The 25,896-nt window shown below is 41.9% G+C and overlaps 1 protein-coding gene across 1 annotated transcript; it reads right to left on the reverse strand.

The window, feature by feature from the left end:
* Nucleotides 1–2,516: 2,516 nt before the first annotated feature.
* znf644b (zinc finger protein 644b) lies at nucleotides 2,517–24,541 on the reverse strand. Its single transcript, XM_084011488.1, has 6 exons — nucleotides 24,437–24,541; nucleotides 7,149–9,704; nucleotides 4,939–5,517; nucleotides 3,389–3,502; nucleotides 3,039–3,129; nucleotides 2,517–2,858 (listed from the first exon to the last, which is right to left on the reverse strand). The coding sequence occupies exons 2-6, from the start codon at nucleotides 9,697–9,699 to the stop codon at nucleotides 2,663–2,665; spliced, it is 3,531 nt and encodes a 1,176-aa protein (XP_083867614.1). The 5' UTR covers nucleotides 9,700–9,704; nucleotides 24,437–24,541; the 3' UTR covers nucleotides 2,517–2,662.
* Between the last annotated feature and the right edge of the window lie 1,355 nt (nucleotides 24,542–25,896).

Consider the following 25,896-nt stretch of genomic DNA (forward strand, 5'->3'; position numbering starts at 1 on the left):
AGGTATCGGCCCTCTCTCTAATATAATGGCTGCTGTGTTAAGAGTGACTTCCCGATAGTCCCAGGAAGAGAGAGATGCATGACAAGAAAACACCAACATGGCATCAAGTAAGGATCGCCTCATGTCCATATGAGGACGCAGGAGCAGGGCCAACCCATCGATCGGGAACGACCTGTTGACCTTTGGGAAGCTCCGGGTAGATCGAACACATAAACTCAAACATCTCCTTCTTGCTATTCTCTCTCCTTCCTTTTCCCTTGCTATATTGCTTTTTTGCTATAGCTACGATTATTACATTCTTACATTCTGTTCAATTTGATTTCTGTTACTATCTCTAGTCAGTATAATTGGACTGCTGGATAATTAGAGAATACATGACAGTGGTCAGCCATTAAATGGTCACATGGCCTCCATTCTGTAAATATTTTCTCCTTGGAGTAATAAAGCATGATCATGTTCTTGTGATAAGTGTGTGGATTATCATGACAAACTATGTCATCATTTCTAGAAAGCGGCGTTGCTGTCGAGTTTTTCTTTTTGGCCCTTTAGAGCCACAATCGTCTCCGTATCATCTCATTATTTTGGAGACGAGGCAGACATCTCCGGCCGATTTCACACCAAAACTATCTAGACTGATAAACAGCACTTCATGTAAGAGGAAAAAATATGTTTTTTTGACTGATGGCAGCACAATGATCATTTATTGACATGAACGTTTTCATTCTTATTATTTAATACAGATATAGCAGCATCAAATGGACAAACACTGAGATCGTACAGTGCAATACTTTAGATGGTTCTATGAAGAGCTGTGGGCCGAACCATCATAGTGTCAGCGTTTTGTCCTTCTGTTGTTTCTGGTTGGCTCTCCATATTGATATTCCAAAAATAAACCCAATAAATAAAAATCTGTCCTTTAATTATGAATTCACTGTTAAACTTTTCGCCAGACCTTGAATATCCAGCCACATTTGTTTCACCATTCTCTTGCAAAACAATCTCAGCAAATAAATAATCTCAGCAGAAAATATCCATATTCATATCCTCTTTATAAAAAGGCGCCCATATCTACATCCCATTGTTAATATGACTTAACACAGCATCACTAATAAATGCTTTAGTTCATCTGTCTGATTAAGAATATTTCATGTAATTAAGTGTCTCATACAACTATATGGCACTGATTTCTATACAAACATGTATGTACAAAAAGTTGCATTAGAATCTGAGCAACACTACAAACTATGAAGCCTGAGTAGGGAAGTAAGGGGTATTATATCGAAATGTTTATTATTATTATTAATAATAATAATAATAATAATAATAATAATAATAATAATAATATATGTTAGGGAGCGCTGCATGTCTACAATTTCAAAAAGATTATTATTTCAAGGAAAAATAAATACATAAAATTACATGTTGGCGTTAAAGCTTAGTAAATATACTTTTCTTGGCTTTTCATAAAATAATCAAGGGACAGGCATTACTAGAATAAGCATATACATTCATATTCATATAGATAGTATATACTCATGTGTTTCTCATAAATGAAATGAAACAAAAATAAAGTAGTTATCAAAATTGTGCAAAAAAGTGTGAGTTGAGGTTTTTGGCATTGACTCAACCACGTGCTGTCTGAAGAGAAGAGGGACAAAGATGAAAAGTAATGGAGTCAACCATCACTTCAACGTGTCATCTCTGTACCTTCAGCATTCGTTTCCCTGTCTGTCTCCTCTCCCTGCAGAACAAGCACCAGGTTTACGGACCGAGAGGCGTTTAGGGAACAGGTTACGGGCATGCAAACACGTTCAGCACTGACGTGACAACCAAAAGACGGCCATTTTGAGTCCAGGCCTTTGGCAATACAGAGCTGCCACAATGAGAGAAAAATCATTCCAACGATACGTTGTTATCACTGGAAAAGTTTCTTGTTATAACTGGAGAGTTTTCTCATTATAAAAGATGTTGTTGCCGCGGCTACGATCAGAGCCTCCACTGTTGGGTGAAGGTTAAGCAGGAGAACGATGACAGAACAAGCTGTCCCAACGTAATGAATGTCACTTTGATTAAGAGAGATGCTCCCTCTGTTGCAGGCACACAGAGGTGAAAGCCTACAAAGCATCCACACACTAATGAGTCACAACCAGAGCACTGTTTGATTTTCTGGAAAAGAAACGGGTGATGTGAAGCTAACTGAAACGCCGGCTCGTGGATTTTGCCGATACAGACGTGACGACGCCCCTTTTAACTTTTCTACAAAGACAAACAAAAAGTTTCAAATAAAAAGTGAGTAACATTTGTTCCACTTTATGATGGAAACATTATCATTATCACAAAGGGCACTTTTCTTGATTATAACAAACACAGGAGAATCTTTTTTCTAACAATGGCAGTTCTGCACTGCCAGGCCAGCTAGCTAACGTATACAGCAGTCAATAAAGATAAATCCTATAAGTTGTGTTAGCTAAGTTGATAAGGCAAAGCATAGCATTCAAATATCCTATACAAAGTATTTCCTAATATTCACAGTACATTGAATATACTTCTGTTATTAACCGGACTGGATAAACTATTATATATGACTATAAACGCTAGCAGGACTAGTCTAAAACAATGTGCTGATTCTAAACAATGTGCAAATTCAGGCAACTGGAAGTTCTCAACGGGAAAAACTCTGCTCAGGAACCGGGTGCTCACGAGGCGTACTACTCCTTTGTACTTTGTGATGAAGACCCAAAACCTCGACCATCCTCGTCCCTGAGTGGGGTGCGCTGGTGTGCAGAAGGTGCCTCTGTAAATGCTTGATCCAATCCTCCTGGATGGACAGGGGACCCTGGAAGACGAGGTCGCAGAATCTGCAGAAACAGAGGGAGTCGGTCACTGTTTCTGGAGTTGAAGCAGAACCGTCTCCTTCTGAATGTTGCATCGTATGTTTTATTGTATTGACTGTAATATGATCACTCCAGGACCCAGTTACATATGAGAGAACTGTCACTCTTCACTGAGATAGTTACATATGCAATAATGCTATGTACCTGCAGGTGAGTGTGTATATCTCAGCATTCAAGGAGGGTAAAACCTTCTTCTTTAGCCCAGGCCTGGGCTTCTTCTGTTTATAATCGTAGCCTAAAAAGACAAAACACTGCACTGCTTTATCCGAGGGAATGCATTAAGTTATGAATGACAAAAGGCATAAATAAATAAATAAATAAGCCCAAAGCCAAAATATTATTCAATATTGATATTTACTGTTGTAGTCAACACCATACAACGGATTAATTCGTCTAATGTCTACCAATGCAGCATTCATCACAAATAGTCCCTTCTATGCTTAAACCAGACTTATATGGTGATATTCTGCAGTAGCATATCATCAGAAACGTACAAGGTCCTTCAAAAATGGCGATCCTCTTCCTGTGTGCGTAGGCTCGGAGGCGACCAGGCAGCTCGGGGAAGGTGCCGTTACACTGAAAACAGATCTCATTGGAATCACACTCCCCTGAAAGATAACAACATCGAAAATCATAGTTAGACTCCGGGAGAATAAGGCTGGTGGATCCACATATTTAGGTTGAAATGATGCGGTTATATTTTCTATTTGAAGGGCGTGATGTTCTTAATAGAGTTTAGCTGATACTTGTGTCTCACATCAACATTTAAGATCATCAGGAGTTTGAGGCTGTATTATTTGAGGGATAAAGCTTCGGAGGATGAGTAGAGTTCAGGCAGTAATTTCATTATCAAGCAAAACTGTAACTCCCAGCATGCCCTCCAGTCTTCTTCCACCTGGCTTCCTTCTAATTATCTGATTTGCACTCTCCCGTTTGAAAAGTGTTACTGGTTAAGTTTAACACGATCCTGTGTCTACCGGGGGGCTATTTTCACATACACCATCTCACAAGAGTCACAGAGGATTCATAAACTACACAAAAAACACAGATGTGTTAGTCCTATGACAGAAAACTGGCAATGACAGTGCTGTTGACTGGAATATGTATTTAAATAAGTAGATATCCCAAAAGAACCTTCAGATTTTACTTTTTAAACACAAATTACTATAAATATTGAAAAAAAATCCTGTTTATTCATCTAATTTGTGTTGAACTCCAGGTGGTGATACAATGTGAAGTACAACTCAGTAATAAAATGCATTCTCATTATCACCCTAACACGACTAATTGTAACCTAGATCTGTTTTCAGGGCGGGACACAGAAAGAAAGCCATCTTTGGGAGAACATTACAGTTGTCACTTTAACACCATAATAATAATATTCATCATCACAATATGATTCAGTTTCAAAAAGAACTGAACAAAGCAATGTGGTTTTAAATCTTTACCTTTTATCTGATGTTTTTCATGGTGCCTGACTGAAAGTTTGATTTGGACGGACATTAAACAAAATTGTGGAAACACGGATGACGGGCTTCCAACCAAACATCAAGAGGATCTCATGATTTTTTTATATCAACTTCAAAAGCACTTTGGTGACATTCAATCTACAGTAATTGTGTGTATTTTTCCACAAATCGGGTGATTGTGAACTATTGTTTGACTGGAGTCCACCTGCAGCATGCAGCTCTCTGTGAAGACACAGAGTTTGGGATAAAATATTAATGAACGTTAGAGGACTGAATGTTTGTGTCTATTAATGGTGGACTTCCCTGCAACCGAACAGTTAAAAACACATGAATGATCTATCGACTAGTAGTAAACTTCCATGGTGCCTTGAAATACTATTTTTCCAAAACTCTTCTTAACATAAATGCTGATCATTTTTCACAGTTTTAGGAATGATTTGTTACTGCACCACCTCATCCTCTAAACATCTACGTAATGTAAGTTACTGTACTGGGCTTAAACATGCAAACCCACCCATTTTAGAATTTGTATTATTACTTCAACCGTTCAAACATGAGTCGAGCCTCGTGCGTACCGTGAGCCCAGTTCGGTTCCACTCTGGTCCCCTGTGTCTCCTCCGTGCAGGCTTTGGTCCAATCACAGAGCTTCCTGGTTCCATAGGCCTCTTGGTCGTTCCTCGCTGTGAGCTCCACACTTTCCTGTTTCATCTTGAGCAGTTCGACTAAAGTGCTTGTGGAGGCCTTAGTGCCTCTCTGTGCGTTCACGTGAAGCTCCTTCCCTTCTGAGAAGGCCTCTGCCTCCTGTTTGGGTACAAAGCTGTCCAATACAAAACGTGGTCTCTTCATCTCGTACTGGATTTTCACTGGGATGCCCATGCGCATCAGGATCAGGCCGTTGCTTTTGGTTAACTTCTGGGAGACGAAGGATCGTGAGGGGAGTCGGCTCTTGTTGAGGACCTGAATGATGTTCTGATGTTCCTTCTTGTCCTGAAGCAGTTCCTTTAGGATGCACAGCGGAGATTTACTGGTGCTAGTAACACTGCTACCAATCCGTTTCAGGTGTCCCCTCACGTGGTTGGAGAGGCCGGTCTTCGTTTCAAACCAACCCCAGCACAAGGGACATGTGTGCACTCTTTCGGATTCTGGCTTAACAGCTGTAATATCAGAAGAAATGATCACAAAAACGGACATGAAGGAATGAAAAAAAACCAAGGCAACATTCATGGTATGCTGTTCTGGTTCGCTTTATAAAGCAGAAACCTTAAAGGTTGAGTAGGTGATTCTTTCCAGAAACACTTTATGTTACATTGCTTGAAATCTTTGTAACATACTGATAGCAATAAATAAATGAAATGCTCTGACGTAAAACAAAAATGTAAAAATGTCATCTGTGGCCGTGAGAGGACTGTAAAAACACCGTCCATTCAAAAACATCAGGCCGGAGAAAATAATTGGCCTGTCTGTCAATGCTTACTTCCTGATTGTGCGCATTGCTCGTTTGGTGTTGTAGGGGAGCGGCTTTGAACACAGGTTTGAACGAAGGGCGGGACTTTTTTGGTACAGGCGATGCGTTCGAAGTCAAAATCTCAGTACTTCTCAATACTCAGTATCTCAGTACTTTCCAAATTACCGACTCAATCTTTAAAGGTTCTATATACAAGTTCCAGAGCCTTAATATCACCACAAACAATCCGCTGTCTAAAGAGACAGTGTAGTAATGTCTACCTGTGCCTTGTAATTTGAGCTTCTCTTTGCTTCGTTTACATAGGTGGGTCGGCCTCGTGAGTATTTGAGCTACGAGTCTCTCTGTTGTGCTCCACTGGCTAACGGCTCTGCGTTCATGTGGTGGTTACCGCTGCTAAGGTCGGACCAGAGAAGTACTGTTGCCGTTGTTTGCATCGTTAGAGCTGTGACTATAGAACTGCTAGCCACCGGCTCAGCTGTCATGTTGAGAGCTGTGTGGAGGCAATACACATTATGCTCTGAATTCTGTATTGTAAAAAATGAAATACTTTTGATATAACTATGACATACCCCAGCTGTTATAATCTATAGGTTTACACTAACAAAATCAAATGAAAATGTTGAAACCAACTGCACGCTAACTGCTGCAGCATCAAACAGCAGACTCAGTAGTGACTAGCTAGTCAACATAGTGGAGCGTTGATCAGTTCAAGAGCCAGATATTCTACAAGGAGTTGGTGGAGACCAAAACAGAGCTAAAAGAGTAACAGCAGGATGCGTAAAAGAAAGCAATCTTGCTAACTAGCTTGCTGTATCAAAGTAAAAGCAGCCAAAACATTGCAGGTTGCAATATCATGCATTAGAAGCCATGCAAACATAACATCACTACATGCTAAAGTCAACATGCTAACATGTTCACAATGACAATACTAACACTATTTACCACGTTCACCATCTAACATGCTACCATTTGCCAATTAGTGCTAAAAACAAAGTGCTGTTGAGGCTTAATCTTTCTCAGTGTTTCACTTATTTGGTGATAAACCATAAACATCACTGGAAACATTCAAACGTGTACCTGATGATGGTGCTGCTGGGTGGAAAGTTAAGAGATCACAGTAGTATTACAGTTAATAGCATGAAAGTTTGTACAAACTGTCTTTACAATCAGACTGACCTCAGATCTAAAACTTGGATCAAATTTGAACAGTAGGTCAAAAACACAGCTGGCTGTCTATTTTTATCTCCATTATTAAAAACATATGTTGAGTTGTTTGTTAATTCGATTATATGATAATCAACTGATCACTAATACTCGTACCTTTTCTAATTTTCTTTGTGCCACAGGGAATCCTTCTGCGGATTCGTGGCTGATGGTCCTGCAAGGCCACCTGCTCTGGCGTGACCATGTGCCGAGCGTTATAACTCAAGCCGACCCGGTGAAGGTGCCCTCGCACGTGATTGGACAGACCCACTCCGGAATCAAACATGGCGGGGCAGTATGGACAAGGCTTGTGTTCGACCCCTGTTCTGGGGAAAACATCTAAGCTGTCACTTGGAGTTTCACAAGATGTCTCTGGGGAGTCATCACACACTGTAGTTTCAATATACTCCTCTTTGATTATGAGCTGCTCTATGTCACTGCAGTCTTCATCGACATCATCTTCACCCTTAAGTACGTGAGGGCTTTGGTCTTTGGCTGGAAGCCTCTGCCTCTTTGTGAGATACCTCTGAGCGTACGGGTTCTCGCTGCCTGGAGCTTCACTGGTGTCTTCCTCTAACTCCTCATCTGCAGACGACTTCTGGTGGCGAAGCCTTGGCGATACGTTAACCTTCATATTGTCAATCATGTTATGCAAAGGCGCTGACATTTTTCTCATTGACGGAGAATTTTGGTTTTCTCGCGCTTGTAAACTCCCGCCTGCCGGGTCATTCTTGCTCCTCTGACAGAACATCTGGTCTAATTTAAGATTTCTGGCTGACAGTAAAACATCAGCGTTTGCAGGACAGTTTGCCTGCTTTGAGCTGCCAAAAGCCTTGCAGTCACTGTTTTCAGAGTCTACCCCCACACAGGTGGACTCATCTAATTTTTCTACCGGCTGCAGGAGTAACTTTCCATGCCTGTCGACCCGCCACAAAGACGGCAACAGTGACTCTTTGGTGCAGCACTTCACCTGAGGGGAATTTACATGTTTGTTGCTGGATTTTGGAACGTAAATGTCCCCTTTTTCACCAAAACAATGGGCCGTTTCTCCAAGAGTACATTTTGATTTAGACCCGGCATCTTTGGCCTGACCACCACGGTTTTTATAATGACCACGGTGTGATCGCAGGTTGTTTTCTGTGCTTGTGAAAGGACCGTGGTCCGCTTCCTCTGTGTGAGTGGTTCTCCCAGACTCCGGCTGCTGTGTGTGGAGGTGTGCGACGAGTAAGTGTGCTTCGAGTGCCGGCTGCGTCAGTGCAATGTAGTTACACTCCTCACAGAAGTAGTAGTGCTTCAGATTATCGTGCGTCTTGGCGTGCTGGACAGAGATTTTAGGGCAATTACACCCGAGCACACAGCGAGGGCACTGCACCGCGGCACCCCCGACTTCCAGTTCACTCTTATTGAGACCTTTGATTTCCTCCATAAGTTTTTCCAGCCTGTCTTGGTGAATAATGATGTGCCTCATGAGGGAGTTGCTATCACAGAACAGACGCCCACACTCCCTGCATACAAAGGGCTGCGAGACGTTCACCTGATTATGCTTGCCTAAATGATACATCATATGTCTATGGAAATGCCTTTTCTCCTTGAAATTAACATTGCATATTGTGCATGAAAAGAAAAGTGGATCGTGTTCAACTTGTTCCGTCTTCAACTGCTCCACTTTTGAACTACAATTGTCTCCATCTTCAGGGTCATTTTCCTCATTACAGCCTGGCGGTGCCGCCGCGCTCTGGATGCGGTCTGAAGCTCTGTTCCTAGAAGGATCTTTGAGTGGCACCACTGAATATTTAACATCAGATTGGGAACCCAAAGAATCATCTTGGTTGGCAATGTCAACATTTTCAACATCATTACCGTCGGAGAAGCAGGAGCGACTGGATGTGTGATTTAAGCTGTTGTTAACCTCTTCCAGAGAGCCTGACATGCTTTTTGCATGTGCATTGTGCTTCCTGTCCCTTTGGTGCATCAGCCTTCTGTCGCTGTGCGAGAAGCAGCGCTCGCTCGCTGAATCCCTCCTGATTACTTCGCCGTCATCATATGCATCCGAGGCGCTTTCTGACCGTTCTACGTCCCGCCGAGATCTGCTTTTCATTGTCGGGTTTTGCAAAGGTTGGCTAATGTGCATTTGCTCCGCGCTGTCCGCACCCAACGGCGTGGAACGGGCCAGTTTGGACTCATTCTCCTCCGAGTGACACAGTGGCGTGTTGACACCTGGCTGTGTGGCCGGTGTTTTTACGGCGGGCCCCGCTGTGTTCTTCCAAGCGTCTGATTGAAGCTCACTAGGTGGTGGTAACACCTCGGGGCTTGTGTCCTTCTCCGCGTGCTGCGCGGCATCCAGGACATTGTTGGATAGAGCGGTGCCTTTGTTCAGGACACAGTGTACCTCTGAGGTGGAGTGTGAACCAGGTCCATTAACAAGTGCTCCTGAAGGCAATGAATTGCCTGCATGGGGAACAGCAGGGACCCTGCTGTATACAAATGGATTGGGCTGGGTTGCATTTAGAGGCTTTTCGTGTTCATCCGGGGACAGACCTGCAGCATTGTTCTTCAGGGACGATGTGTGACTCTGTAATGGCTCCCGAGTACGACCTGGCCTGTCAGACACCCATTCCACGTCTTTGTCCTCTTGTGCATTTGGCTTCCAATCAGCCATAGTAGCCATACTTTCTGAAAAAAAGAAATCAGACACAAGATCACAAAATGATCACTTTATATTTGTATTTTGTAATAATTTAAAGCAAGTAAAACAAGTGACAGCTTACAAGCCGCATATTTGTTTTATAGCAGCGCAAACATCTGAACACTAAATAATGCAAATGTCAGTTACAAAACAAAATATTAATCTAATAAAGTCTATATCATCTTTTCAGGCTGATAATGTTGTGCTGCTAAAAACAGAGTATTTTTCTCCATAAAATAAAAGAGGTTTTATTGTGTGCTGCATTATGGTTCCCCAACACCGTCTTCCACCACCTCTATTCACAACAAAACCCTGCTGTTAGCCCTGAATACCCTCGGCGAGGATACTTCATTATGTGAGCATACCTCTGGGACACAACCTTCCCTGCCTCTCCACCTCAAGTTCTCAGTTGTCTGCTAAAATTGACCAATTTCCATGGGAACAAAGTACACCTCCAATGAGATCATATTGCGTCTTATCATTCTGCGATGGTGCCAACACGGATCCCAGCGTGAGACTGTTGTTACTTGAATCCTGACAAATTGGCAGGCGTGCAATCTGTCAAGAAAAAAAAACAAACACAGACCCACACAAAGACAATGTATGCTTTGCCCATACAAACTCAATTTTTATGTCCTATATTTTGAAACAAACCTAGTTAGAATTAAACATAGTGCTTGCTGCATCTCATAAACAGATTGTGCGACGCTGTCCAGAGCTGATTTCCTTTAAAACGTATGCTCAGTGGGTTTGACATCCAGGGCTGGTTGCTCTCTACAGGAAGCTGCGTTGCTAACGAAGTGGTAAATTCAGTGTTAATGAGTGGCTTCACTGTTAGCACCTCCGAGGTAAAACCTTCCAAGCTCCATATTCTCCCCATCTGTTGTGGTGTAAAAGGTTCGAAGGGGGAACAGACGCTCTCCATTTAAAGCGAACTTCACTGTTACCCCCAAACAGCAGGGTGGCAAAACCATCAAAATATCTTGGTTCAAAATGTGTGCAAGCCTCGTTAGCAGCCAACTCACATCTATACACACACACACACACACATATAGAGAGAGAACGAACCGGAGTTCCACAGAAGTGTAATTTGTATGAATGTATTTGTTTCTATTTACTTCATTTAGTCAATGTTAAAAGGCTGACTTTGCCTTGCCTGGAGATATTTACAGGGATTATGAGCTTTACTACAGTTAAGCTGTATGCACAGATCAATCTGCTGTGAGCTTTCACTAACCCTGCCTGCTATTCTCCCCGAGACATTCGCCTCATTTGTCAGTTCGGTAAATGATGTAAATGAGGAGGTGCGTCATCATTGTTGTGTGCTGTCAGACAATAGAAAACACAGCGATGGATCGAGCTTTGTCTTTGGACTTGTTGCTTTACTTTCTTTTCTCTCTGTTTCTCGTATTCCTGAAGATACTGTGCATTCTGGTATAATATTAGGTACATATCCCATGTAATCCAGACCCAGTACAACAAATAGTTCCATCTTTGTGAAGCTTACAGTCAAAGCTGCTTCTTCCCATCTGTCCTTGGTGGACAAAATATTAGAAAATACAATGTGATGCAACCAAACAGAAGAGCTTATAATACTAAGTTTAGATGGCATTTATTCTTAGACTATTGCATTAGATTGCACAAGTCAACACGATTCACCGCAGGCTCATAACAATAATTTGTACAAACAGCAAAAAAAAACAAAAACAAATCACCTGAAGTGATGGAGTTGAACATGATCTTGTGCAGCGTGCTCTGATAGTTGGTGGGCTGGGAATCGTGCCATGTACTCACATCAGTGTGGCTTTGAATCTGCCTCACAACCCCGGCGCATGTCAAGCCCTGTTCTCTTTCATCTCCCCGTTATTCTCTACATGCACATTCTCACTTCATGGAAACGCCGCACACTTCGCCTGGAAAAATCTGAATTGTTTCATCGCACTCGCTAATTGAGTAAGTAGTGATTTTGGCAATCTTAAATCTTTTTAGAGCAAATAAATGTGTGACAACATTTGTTCAGATTGCCATAACAATAACCCTCCAAGCGTTGGTCACTTTACTGTCGTGGGACGTTGCATGGGCTGAGGTGGTAGAGTGGGTTCGCCATAATGCTGGTGTTGATGGTTCAATCCCCGCTCCGACTGCAGCTTTCTCCAGAACTGCAGAAACACACCTGCCATGACAGCGTTGCATCACACAGCCGAGTCGCTGCGATGTGGAAACGGCGGTGAAATACACTCTGGTTCACGGGAGAAAGAAACAAACCTGAGTCTGTCTCCTCGTGGTCAGAAACCCCGCTGAAATACACTTAGCGGATATATTCATTTTCAAATCTGCAAAACCAACCAGTGGAGCTTTTTAAGAGTAAAAATGTGCACGATCAGGAGAAGAGAATGAACCCAAGATGTGTGAAGGACAGACCAGAAGACCCGAAGACGGAGAGATTCTTTGCTTTACATTTGGATGTTTTGGCCAACTAATAGATGCTGTGATGACGAGTACTGACAGCTTTAGCTGTTTTGTACTTTGACTATTGAGACTACTTCCTGACATATTTCTGTTCAAATTGATAACTGACTGTTGAATATACATTTTGTTGACTTATTGATATATATAAAAAAAATACAGTTCATTTAATACAGAAATTGTAAGATCTGATAAAACATGTCTTTTAACTGATCAGGCAATTCCATCAGTACCATCTTCTTAAATGTAAGTATATGTTGCTTTTTTTTTCATTGGAAATGGAATATTTTGGGTTTTGGACTGTTGGTTAAATAAAACCATATATGAGACAACATCACCTTAGGCTCTAGACAATCGTAACGGCCATTTTTTATATTTTATAGACAAATTAGAAAACACTCACAGATTAATCAACAGTGAAGATAATTGTTGATTGCAATCCAAGACAAAGTGCTGCTGTCTACACTATAAAGCTGGATCTTTACCTCATTACTTTACATCTCAGACAATTATTTAATGGTGAAATAGCCGAACTTTAAGCGTTGTGAGGACAATGCACGGATTGAGTTTGGCGCTGTCGGCTTGTAAGCCTGTGAGTGTCGAAGCAGATTCCTTCTTCTTGTTCAGCTGAAGACCCGGGCTGGCAGCGCCGTGGAGACGGCGCTACAAACCAACTGGGACCAGTCAGCCAAACCATATCAACTGCTGGAGCTGTCTGTATGGATCAACAGCCAACCTTATATCCCTCTGCCATCGCCTACACTGGAGAAATGTCCAAACAAGGGGAGCCACGCTCCCTCAAGTACTGCACTACACAACTTCCTCAGCTAATGGGATCTATTGATTTATTTGACACAGTTTGAATTTATGAAGCCGCCTCTAAGTGTGAAAAAGCCTGGCTCAAAACAAACAGACCCAGATTCAGCTGGACATTCCAGTAATCCCAAGGTGAGGACGTTCTCTCAGAGAACCTGCCACAGAAAAGAAAATGTTACGTTCTTCTTCTACAATCTCAGCCTGGCGGTTCTACTCACGGTTCTACCCACGGTTCAACCCATGGTTCTACCCGCCGTTCTACTCATGGTTCTACTCACGGTTCTACTCACAGTTCTACCCACGGTTCAACCCATGGTTCTACCCGCCGTTCAACTCACGGTTCTACTCACGGTTCTACTCATGGTTCTACCCACGGTTCAACCCATGGTTCTACCCGCCGTTCTACTCACGGTTCTACCCATGGTTCAACCCACGGTTCAACCCATGGTTCTACCCGCCGTTCTACTCATGGTTCTACTCACGGTTCTACCCACGGTTCAACCCATGGTTCTGCCCGCCGTTCTACTCATGGTTCTACTCACGGTTCTACCCGAGGTTCTACCCACGGTTCTACCCGCGGTTCAACCTGCGGTTCTACTCACAGCTCTACCCGCGGTTCTACCCGAGGTTCTACTCGCGGTTCTACCTACGGATCTACCCGCGGTTCTACTCACGGTTCTACCCACGGTTCTACTCATGGTTCTACCCACGGTTCTACCCGTGTTATGAAACGACAGAAGAGCGGGAAGAAATTAGCATGACGCCACGCGTCAAATCTCAGGTTTCTCAATGTGACTAACTGGCCGGTTTTGCAGAAGAACGTGAAACTTAGAAACACGACAACGCAGATTCATGAAACGGCCCAAATTTCTTAAATTTGCACAGGAGAAAATAAACAAGAGCGGCTTCACACGATGTCTTTGTCTGGATTACGCACTCTTTTATCCCACTGAATTCTTGTCACCCAAAGGTCATTTCCATAATAATGGTCTCCATTCTCCCTAATGGGATTTTGGCTGTGATTATGTATGCCGGCGTCTTGAGCAGACACTATCAGCCCTGTCATCCTGAATTGCACAAATGTAATTACACAAAGCCTTTGATAACTAAACAATGTAATTTACTGCTTGAGTGACAATATATACTGAGTTAGATGACTCGAATTATACACTAAAGGAAAAAATGCATGAGTACCATAGGTGGTATGTTGCAAATAGTGTTATTTATGGTAAGAATATGAAATGCTAATCCATGCAATACAAATATGGTTTCCATTCAAGTGCGTTACTTTTTGTAAAATCAAGTGCGATTTTATCATACTTATACCAAATAATAGTTTGATATGTAAAAGTCTGCTATATATGAAGCCTACTTTAGCATTAATACCGGAATATATTGAACAAAAGCTAGAGTTTTGTCATCAGGAGTACATAATAGAGAGCCAAAATTAAACCGGAAACTCCATGTTTTGAGAAGAAAATCTCATTCAAAATTCCCCTGATATGTTTAACTACACTTGTATACTTGTTAAATAACCACACTGAACGCTGTTGAACTTTATGAGAGTCCTAAAGGTTTTCATTTCTAGTAGCAGGTGTAGTCAGCAAAATGTACTTTTCGACTCACTGGCCAACAGGACCGGAAGACAGAAAAAAAACGAATATTGTACATTTCATTTAGATAATAAGGTATTATGTTGAAATAATGCATCCACTTGCAGTGGCCATTAAATCCAAATAAAGACATATAGAAACAGGACCAGGGTTAAACTGCTGGTGAGAGTATTGCCTTGAACAATCTTATGTCCGAGGTTCAACACATCTTGGAAAATCCCCCTGAACCTGAACACAACACCCCCCCCCACCCCCCTCCTAAAAGAAGTGGAATGAGGTAGATGGCTGTGATGGTAGATTTACTGATGAAAAAAGGTGAAGCGAGAACATTGGGAGTGATAAAAGGGGACAGGGAGCGAGTGACAGTTGGGTTAAGACAGAAGTCATGTTCAATAGCAGGTAGAAACATCAAACGGCGAGTTCACAGGAAACCCATGCAACCTTGTCTTGAAGGAGGATTTTCTGTTGTGTGGAGTAGATTATATCTGTTCAAGCTGCTGACACGGCCTCATTTGCTGCCCGTAGTGTTGGAGGGGGATTAAACGATATAAACTTTAAAGCTTTAAACAATACCTTTCAAAATTAAATGGATTAAGGGAGGGATGTCTGATGGGGATTTCCCAAGGCTTTGTTAGTTTTAAACTCTAGTCCTTTTTAAAAAAAAAAAGAAAGGGGGGGAGTAAAAACTAAATTTTCTCAGGCATGTGACCGTTTTAATGAGGCTGCTCTCACGTTGAGGAGGGCAGTGGGCACAGGAGGGCTGCCAAGCAGATGGCCCTCATAAACATCATATCTGCTCTGTTTAGATACACGACTTCTCGTCTCCCAACACTGAGAGGAAAACAAACCCGACCATCACCACCAGCGCTACCCACTTGCCCACTTTTGGCAAGCTGTGCCGCCTCGCTGAAATGGCACATTTCCATTTCTTGCATTCCGCCTTCATAACAATATGCATGAGCAGCACAAGTGATATGCATAAACTTTAATCCGTTGTAAGTACACGCAGAGGAGATGCCGCGATTGCGGCGGTGGGTATTTTTGTTTAGCGGCAGTTAGGATGTTGACTTTTATTAAATGTTATTATTACCATATAACTGAAAAGTATACAAAGACGGAGCAAGGCGGGAGCTGTTGCTATGATCAGGCAGATGCTTCCATCTTCAGTTGAGACGGGGGGTGGGGTGAAAAAAAATGAAATATATTTATTAATATATATCAAACTTTGTTGCCGTAGACATGTGACCATTCAGATGAAAGGGAGTCGGTGTCAAACTGCTCTCCAAATTGAGGACAGGCTCCACATTGCTCAGCAGACATCAGTGAGCTTAAATTCGGAGGCATGTCAAGTATCGCAGGTATTAGGATGAAATCTCTCATTATCTTTCTTTAAAACATAATATGAGTGCGCCACAGGAGCGGGGAGGGAGGGGAGCAGGGGCGTCGCTGCAGTCACTAACGGCAACCAACGTGAGCCCTCAGAAGGCACCTTGAATTCTATTATTAGCCCGGGACAAACAACTCTAAACAGTAACTGGATCAAGTGTGTCGTCTGCAGCCTCCGGTCGGGTTTAGAGAGCTCCAAGTGGCTAAAATAAGCTCCACTGTGATCACACGGGGGTCAAAGAGATGACACGAACAGCGGAGCCCACAGTGAACAAAGAGGCAGCGAGCCTCTGAAGACAAAAAAAATGCTAAAACTGCGGCTGTCAGAAAGTCGCAAGGAATTCAGAGGCCAGCAAAAGCCCTATTTATCTAACTCTATCAGGGAAAGTGGACAGCTTGAGCACAGCAGCCTTGACAGCGATGGGATTCCCTTGTCATTTCCCAAGGTCCACACACACACACACAGACGCATGTAAGACGATTATTCAGTACTGCTTGTCAATTGTACCTTTTCAACCCGGATCAATGAGTCGTCTTGCACCAGGGGCCTGTATCAGCGCCAGTCATTAACATGTGAGTGCCACTCTATCAGCCCCAGCTCCAAATAAATCAAAGGGTCGGCCACAGAAGAAAAGGGGCTAATATTTCCTCAATAACCCCAGAGGGACACCATGGAGAGATGCAAATTGCCTCCCAGGAGACCCCGGGGGATGTGAAGGAGGAGCTCGCTGGGAGGCAACGGGAAGCTAATGAGTATAATGGTAAATGTATACAAGGAGAGGGAGAAAAAGCCCTCTCTATTCATACCAATTAATACAATCTTATCAATGGAGGTGTACTGTAGAAGGAGGGCCCACGTCTAACCCCGGTGCCTTCCTCCTCGCCTCCACCTCGCGAGCGACTGTATTATTCAACACGATCCGGGCTACGGTCATTAGCCCTGTGGGAGGCTGGGCCAGGCCTGGGGAGTTAAGGAGATTTTAAAAACCACTCACTCCTCACATCAAAACAAATCGAGCCAAATCAAAGGGGCTCAAAAAATGTCCTTTCTGGGAGGGGGCGAGGGAGGGAGCCGCCATTGTTGTGAAAAGCCGGCTTTCTGCAGCGTCCGAGAACAAACGAGAGAGAGAAGATAGCGGCAGATAGACGTGGCTTCATCTCCACGCTGCATTTGAAGAAAAAGGATTACTGACGATTTAGGATGTCGTGACATGAAATGATATAAATCTAAACCGTGATCGTGTTAAATGTCTTAAATTATGGCATCAATAGATGTAATTGATTAAATGTAGCTTAACAACTGTGACATTTCAGCTCTGATTGTTTTTTTCTATATAATAAGCAGATTAACAGGATTTTTTTTTTTGCATTTAGTTCGCTGAGAATGAAGATAATATTCAATAGCTGCTGACAACAAAAACCCTGAACAAATGAGAAACTCATTCACAGTGAAAATCCAAAAGTCCAAAAATGTGCATTCTCCTCAAATGAAAAATTGGTTATTATCAGGTATATTTCCATGCCCCCCCAAAAACACCTTAAAAATCTAAATGTTTAATTATGTGTTGTTGAAAATTACTTCACCCATATTTCCAGATAGTTCATGAAACAAGGGGATTTGTGGAAACTGGTTAAATAATCTCACCCCACTAGATTATTACTCGTTATTAATGAACAAAATTAAGAACGGAGATATCCTTCTGGTTTTCTTGTATCTAAACAAACATCTGACCTCATCAACTACATTCACACTGATAGGAAACCAAATAATTCATTTGATTTTTGGAGGTAGATTTTTCCACCTTAAACTATAAACAGAATCCCCCCAAAAATCTGTAAATATATATATAAAAAAAAAAATCCCAGTAGTTTTTCAGCCATTATGTTTGTTCAAGCATTGCTGTAATAAATACAACAGAGTGCAACAAATCATCTACAGTACCTAATATCGCCAACAGATGGCAGCTGCAGCCACAGAAACTGGCAGAAAACACACAACATAAACTGCATGACTGTGTGGATAACTCCAGCCTCCGTAAATGTTCAGTGATTGATACTTTACGTAGAAAAAAGATAATAAAACACGGACGCCATAAAGGCGCCCCATGGAGTTCTCTGTGCTCCATGGCGCCACTAGTGGTCAGAAACTACACGGGGGACCTTCGCGTTACCTCGGAATCGATGCGGCCGTGCAGCTGAAAGAAATCGAAGTGGTATGCAGTTTAAGGAAGCATTTGAACTACCTGAAAGGCCAAACAAATGCTTCAAGAGCATAAAGAAGAAGAAGGAATGCCTCGATCTATCATTTTGAAGGTCATTCATCAATGTGCAGAAATATACCTGACAGCAGGAGGATTTGCCTTCTAGAGATCACCGAGGGGACTCAAATGAAGGTTAATCACTATATAACTTTCTACACGTCTAATCCTGTACTCCACATTTCATTGAGCATAGCTGCAAAAGCCCTCCGTCAGCATAATCGCGCCTAACCTGTGCCCCGCACGCACAAATCTCTAAAATATCACATCCAACTCTGAGAATAAGTGGGAAATTAATGAGGAAAGTGCTGAGCTCAACCTCAGATAGGTATCAGAGAAAGGGTTAGCCGCCTCACAGCTCATGCACAATAGAAGCTCGCTAATCCGAACCCTCAGAGATAGAGGTTGTTTGGACTTGTGAAATGTTCTGAGGGATAAATACTGATTTGACATTCTTGCAGACTTGGGTGAAGCTGGATCAGGCCTTGAATAGACCAAAGTATTTTAAGTAGCCTGGTAGTCTAGATTTAGTTGAGTTGATATAGTTGATAACATATATATCAAATTATGTTATCATCATCATCATTATTATTATTATTATTATTATTATTATTATAGCATCTGTTATTCTTTCGACCAAATGTTTATTTATTGTTTGTACATGATTTACTTTCAGGTTTCCTATGATGACAATTCTGCATATAAAATATATATATTTGTGTCCACCCATAATTCCTTTTTATGATTCATTTAATTTAATGGTATTAACATGGACTGATGCTGCTTTCCGATGCATCATCCCTTTGAGCGAGGGCTGAGTGCATCAGTGATCATATCCTGCCCCTTAGTGGAGGAAATGGTCCATAACCTGAGAGGGATCTGCAGAGGCTGAGCAGCCGGCTGGACTGTGGACATCTGCAGCTCATGACTTGTGTTTCATGCAGCCTTTGAAAGGCAGATTCACCTGCCGGCCCCTTAGATTTAAGAATCTGTCTCTTCTTCAAAACAAATCCCTCTGCAGGTTTTAGTCACTCCCGTGTCTCTTCCACAGCACAGCGCCGCTCAGTTTACACGTAACTTCAGGTTTGTGAACATGAAAAACATTAACTAGTGACTGAAATTAATGGAAAATCCAAGTTTGGATGTCATCGTGACACAAACTGGCTTCAAAAGCTGCTTGCTTGAGGGTTTTTTATATAATCAGGCTGCATCATGTGAGAATCAGAGCCAGACAATGAACCCTGGAAACTTTTTCTGCACTTAGTAGAGCTGCCGTCACAAAGTAAAGAAGCAAAAAGCTTCTCATAACTCATCATAATTATAATGATACTCGTGGGCACAATTAAGTGTATTCCAGGTGCTTGAGAGCTGATCCTCCCTCGTGAAACATATGGATTCAAAATGTATGACTTTATGAGACGGAGCAAATCATATAACGCTCCAAAAGCCCCTATCACGAGGTGGCGACCTATAATGGCCTTGTTAATGTATTAGGGTTATCCAACCTCTCTTAATCTCCATGCCAAACATTTTATACTACATGCATGGTACTTAATGTATTTGGGTTATTTCAATTGTAATGTATTCAGCAAGAAAAATAGAAAAAGAGCTAAAAAACAAAAACTGTCCAAAAAGCTAAAGCAAAATTAGAACTGCAACTAAATGGTTATTTTCATGATTAATTGATCCGGCAATTATTATTTTGGTTGAGTGATTAATAGTTCGGTGTCACAAAGCAGTAAAGAGTATCCATCATGATTGGAGCCCAAGGTGACTTCTCCTCAGAGCTCGTTTTGTCTCATCAACAGACTCAAGGCCTTTACACACTGCCGAAGTGACACATAAACAACATGAAAATGTGAAATAGTTGTACTACCTGCAAATATTTCACATAGAAAATAGACATACAGTCAGTTGCAATCCTTTTCAGTAAAATGTTTGACTAGATTACAGGAAGAGGATCGGATGGTAGCAGCGTCTGGCAGTCTGTCGGAGGTAAACTGGTGTAGAGACTGGGCTGCTGTAAGCTTTTATTGAGTTCCCTGAGATCATTCTGAGCTCATTTCAGTTCCTTCTGGTAAACAGTTACACAGTGTATATGTCTTGGGCTTTTATTGTGAAAGGTAAGAACAGAAGAGTGGGTCTGGTCTGCGCTGCCTTCATCAAGTTTGAAAGGAGAAATAATGTGAGCTATCTGGGTTCGGACTACGTAGAATCGGTGTTGTTTTATACTATCTTTAGAGGTCTGTTGACATGCTTGGTTGATGCTTTTATTTGTGGTACAACATTTTCACAAAAAAATCTATTAATGTGTGAAACTATCGCACAAAAACGCTCCTGACATGTAAAGGCCTTTAAACCTAAAGATATTTAACTATCACTCGAGAAATTTAGCAAAACTTCACAATCAGGAAGCTGGAACTACAAAATGTTTGCCATTTTTGTCTGAAACTACAGTTTGTAGGTGACGTCGTGTAGAACCTGTCCTCAATGATCCTCATTTAAAGGGCCAGCATCGCAAAATACTCATTAATAATGCATTTTAAAGTGGAACTTAACTTCTATAGAGTCACAGCTTTTTGAGAATGTAAAGTCAGTGTTTTGCAGGTTGCTTCAGGAACGTCAGGCGTTGGGTTATACTATTCAGCAGGTATTTTACATAGTTACCTCATAAGACCTCTGAGCTTGAACCAGTGATTTAATCATTAAAACCATGACGGTACGATCAAAATTCACAACAGTGGCCTAGACCAGAGTACTGTAAACACATGTATGTCAGTGACTTTGTTTCACGCTGGTGAATAATCAACAGCCAGCGTGTCACTCGCTGCAACCTGCCAAGTGTAGGAGTGGAAGCATTGACACATGTAACTGACAACTCAGATTTAATTTGAATGGTAATCACACCCAGTTATAGTTTCAGAGCATTTCACACGTCTGAGCTACAGTTTCAGGTGTCAAGCCGAGACGCACCACTGTCTCCCAACAATATCACCTCTTCTGAGACGGTCACATTTTAGGTTTACGCTCTGCCATTGTGATTACAATGATGCTAATACGAGCAAGAACATTTTGCTTTTTTGATCAAAACGTCATCAACACTCATTCCGACCTCAGTTCGGTTCAATGAAGCTGCACACGTCACATGACTTCCTCTATCTAGCGTGCTGACAGATTCGGTGTTTTTACTGTGTTATTTGCTGCATCAGAGAATATTGGTTGAATCAGATCAGCTGGTGCTGTTTTGCCCTCATTGTTCTCATCCAGTGTACTGGAGGTGATGTAATGCAGCCCCACTGTGTTTTATGTGGAGTGAGCACTGCACCGGACTCCATTTAAAAACAATTGCCTTTTTAATGCTACATTGCTTGTCAGCAAACAGTCATATAATAACTCTGGGAGGCTGAGTGCGCTGATTCATTTGGAATGCAGTTAACACATCAGTCATCATTGGTTTTAATGAAAACTCAACTCCCGGCATTTGTTCCTTGTGTTCACTGTTTGGGAAGAAGGCAGTAAAAGGAATACAGGAGAACCGACTTTAAACGTGACATTGTGGTGGATCTAATACATGACGATTTTAATTGGGACTGTTGGTCAGACAAATCAAGTAACTTAAGACAACAGACTAATCAATGATGAAACGATCATTAGATGCTCCTCATGTTGCCACAGTGTGTAGTGTTACAGCAGCACTATAGTTTGTTAACCTCAATGTCAAAGTTATCAAGGACATGAAATAACTTCTCCTAGTTTAACGTAAACCTCAATATGAATATCAAAAATAGAAAGTGTTATTAAGGTAGATCCTTCAGGTTAAAATGTAAACACTATGGAGATTACAGCTGATTTGTCAACTAATTAATGAATCAATAACAAAAAGTGTAATCATTTTGATAACGTAACGTCATATTTTAAGCCCAAAAACGGCTCTGGTTCCAGTTTGCCGTGTGTGGATTCACTGCCTCATGTAAACAAAGACAAAACGAGCATTCATGGACATGATGTTGTTTTTCACTATTGTCTATAAGTAACATGACAATGGAAAAAAGAACCATTGGTTGCAACTTGAATGGTAACTGGCATTAATATTTTATACAAGTGAAAACAGAAACTTGAACAGCCTAATACGTTCATCACCAAGAGAAACAACTGTTCATTTCATGCAGATGATTGAACGAGTGGAAGTCACGATTCAGCCAGTCGCCCTTATTTTGTGGCCTCTGATATATTCCTGCAGACCTCAATGTTCTGGGTAGATCCACCTGATTACTAAAATATCTCATCGCTGCAGCTGCTCCTCAGCTGGGTTGCTAATTCAGGCCGGTGTACTCCCGTTTAAGTAGTCCCAGGTGTCTTCATTTATAGCTGTGTAAGCAGCCAGCCGGGCCAGCGGAGAACACATAGCTGCTTGCTATGCCGCTGCATTCAGGGACTTCAGGCTTCTTGGTTAAAATATTTGACCTTGTCAAGTGACATATAATCAATTTGTGGATAACATGCCTCAACCATCTCATTTATTTAGTGGAGCGGTTGACTCCGTTCCTCTCGGTGGTATACTAATGTGGTGAGACCAATACCAGCCTGTTAAGCTACCACTGCCGTGTAAGCTCGTCCTCAGACACCTGCAGGAAGTGATGAGCTCATTTATGTACAAAAGCTGCATTCCTGAGCTGACAACAGGGACATGGAGACATGTTAGTCCTACTGTTGCCACTATGCTAGTTATCTCTGCTGTCAGTTATCTTTTTAATGATGTTGCCTTATTTTTCACACATTATTGATATGAGAGTCTGAGTGGTCACTATATACTAGATGTGGATGGAGATGGATCACCATTTGAAATGAATCAGGTCTTGATTGATTATATCACCCCGTGTTTAAGCAGAACACAAACTGCCAGAGTCTCAATTAACAGGATGACTATGATAGTGGACCGAACGTATAGTGAGAATCATTAAACCCTATAATGGACTCAAAGTAGACCACAATTCATCTAACTAACTAACCGAACACTATATACCATCATGCATTACGCTTTAGAAAAATGGCTTACAGTATGTATTTATTATTACAAAACATCTGCTGGTCGTTGAACTGACACATTGTAATTGTGTGACAGCAGTGACGTAATTAACGGTGCAGAGAAAATGACCCGAGTCGTGTCCAGGGTTTCAGTTTGCAGAGTTGTGATGAGTGATTTCAGCTTTGAGAGCCACTAAAATATTTTTTTTTACCATTTTATTTAACCTTTATGTAACCCAGTAAAACCCAATTAATTCATGTTTTTACGACGGTGACCTGCCCGAAATTTAAACGCAAAGTTAAACGTTGAGTGAGTCGACTCAATTTCATAGATCCAACAAAATCAAAACAATACATAAACATATCGTCTACAACACATTAGACATTAAAACATGACAATCCTTGCAATCTTCAGTATTTTTGTCATTCAATAACTTCCATAAAACTAGGTCTTTTAAATCCCAGCTCAGTTTAATAATTTGTCATGTTTGGCTGTGCTTGCACTTTGCATTCTCTTGCTGCAGCTCAACTCCTCTGGACTGTTGACTAGTTTAACTTTGCCTGAGCCACTGGCGTTACATTTGGCATCTAACAACTTCCATATATTATGGGTCTTATAAATTCCCCACAACCACACGTTGTCTCTCAGACTCACATCAGGTTTCTAAAGGGCCATTTAAAGTGAGAAGGGGAAGCCAGAGACATTACACTTGAGACACCAAGTTTACTATGCAGCAGTTAGGTTCTGCATCGATGCTTGCACACATCCTACACACAACAACTTCATCCTGTTACTCCAATGACAACTAACAGGCGTTTTCCCCTCGTTGCAACAAACGTACTTCCCTCCACTACACCGTTTAGCTAGATAGCAGAGGCTGCCTCCTCCACCCCGGTGCCTTTATTGTGACAGCTTATGCGACAGTCCGCTGCTGTCTGTAGCAGCTCTGCAGCCGAAGACTGAGCCGCCAACACACAACTGTCTCGGAGAAACACTTTGTGTAGCCATATTAACTTGCTGCAGCTGCAGCTGCCCCACCAACGGGTCTCTGCAGCGTCTCTGAGCGGCTCAGACCCGCGACAGCAGCGACCAACGACCACACCTGCCTCTGTATCCCTGCGCACATCAAAGCGGCGGCGGGCTGCGACACCTACCTCCGGACGACGACGTGTCCTCGAGGTTGTCATTGCACTCGGCACCGTTGCTCGTCTTCGCCTCTATCAGAGTCTGTCGCCATTTTGCTTTAAAACCACCACGCAGGTTGCACTCTGGTCCAGAGGAGAGGGGTGTTCATGTTCAGGGTAGAGGAATGGAGCGCCACCCAAACCCGCACCGAGTCCTGATGTCCACTTTACTATAGTTACCTCCAGTATGGACGCGGAGAGCAGCTCACATTAATCACTTCACTCCGTAGTAGACAACTGTGTCCCCACATGGGAAACTTGTCCTCACAGCATTCATTTAAAGTTTGTGAGTAAGCTGCATGACCTTGAACTGCTACATAACTAAGTAATGTTGAGCCTTTTCTTTCTGGTACAAACACACAGCCTGTCTAATAAGTAGACTCCTGCTCTAAGGCATGGGTGATATAAGATTTTATATATCAGATCAGGATAAAATAAAAAACTCAGTTATTTGAAAAAGCTATTTGGTTCACTAGCATGGTAGATGATTGAAAAAGATAAACATGAGAGTCTTATGAAATATTGTTTCTAAATACAAAATGTTAACGGACACCAGTATGTTTAAGTGTCCTTTTAAGAATGTGAAGTGTATTTTGATGATTATCAGGATAATATCGCACACCGCAATTATTTTGTCCATGATAATCATAGAGTGAAAATGTCTTATCTTTCCATGCCTAGCCATGTGGCTCAAGGGAAATATGCTCACAGTAAACCATATCCTGTATATAAGAAGTGGACATCATGATCGCCCTTTGATTTGTGGATAATTGACGCCTGTAATTCTTGCAACCAGTGAAGGAAGTGACCATATTTGGACTGTGGAGGAGCGACGGGTGGATCTGACAAACAAGCTGCAGAGTGACACCCTGAGCAGCAACATTACTGGATCTGGATCCATCAGGATTCTGGTGTGAAGCTGTTAACAAGGTGTTAAAGTCTTCTTAGTAGCTAATTGCATTGGTAGCGAAGGTAGCGAGGCTGTCGTAGTGAAAAGGTAGCCCCGTCCTAAATCATCCCCTGCTTTGTGGTCTATGTGACTCTAGATGGACCATAATTTAATAAATGAACATCATGCTGTATCGAAGAACACTTGAGATTGAAACCATATTCTCATGTCAAGTGAGAAGTAAGGTAATTTATCTCAGACAAACCAGAGACCAGAGTTGCCCCCTGATAGCCAGCAGAGAAAATGACAATTTAAAAGATATCAGCATTGGTTTCACTTTTCGGAACTGGAGGATTCTGCCTTGGGTAAACCAACATTTAAGAGAATATTATTGCAATGTATTATTTATTTAAGTTGGCATATATTACTGTTAACAAGGGAAAGGATTTACTGTTAAGCTGAGTGTAAAGTGGCTCTCTGTCATCCACACTGCAACTTGGACAGAAAGGGTTAAATTCGTCTTATGTGACCATGAACTGAA

Source organism: Eutrigla gurnardus (genome assembly GCF_963514095.1).
Source record: "Eutrigla gurnardus genome assembly, chromosome: 6".
NCBI lineage: Eukaryota > Metazoa > Chordata > Actinopteri > Perciformes > Triglidae > Eutrigla > Eutrigla gurnardus.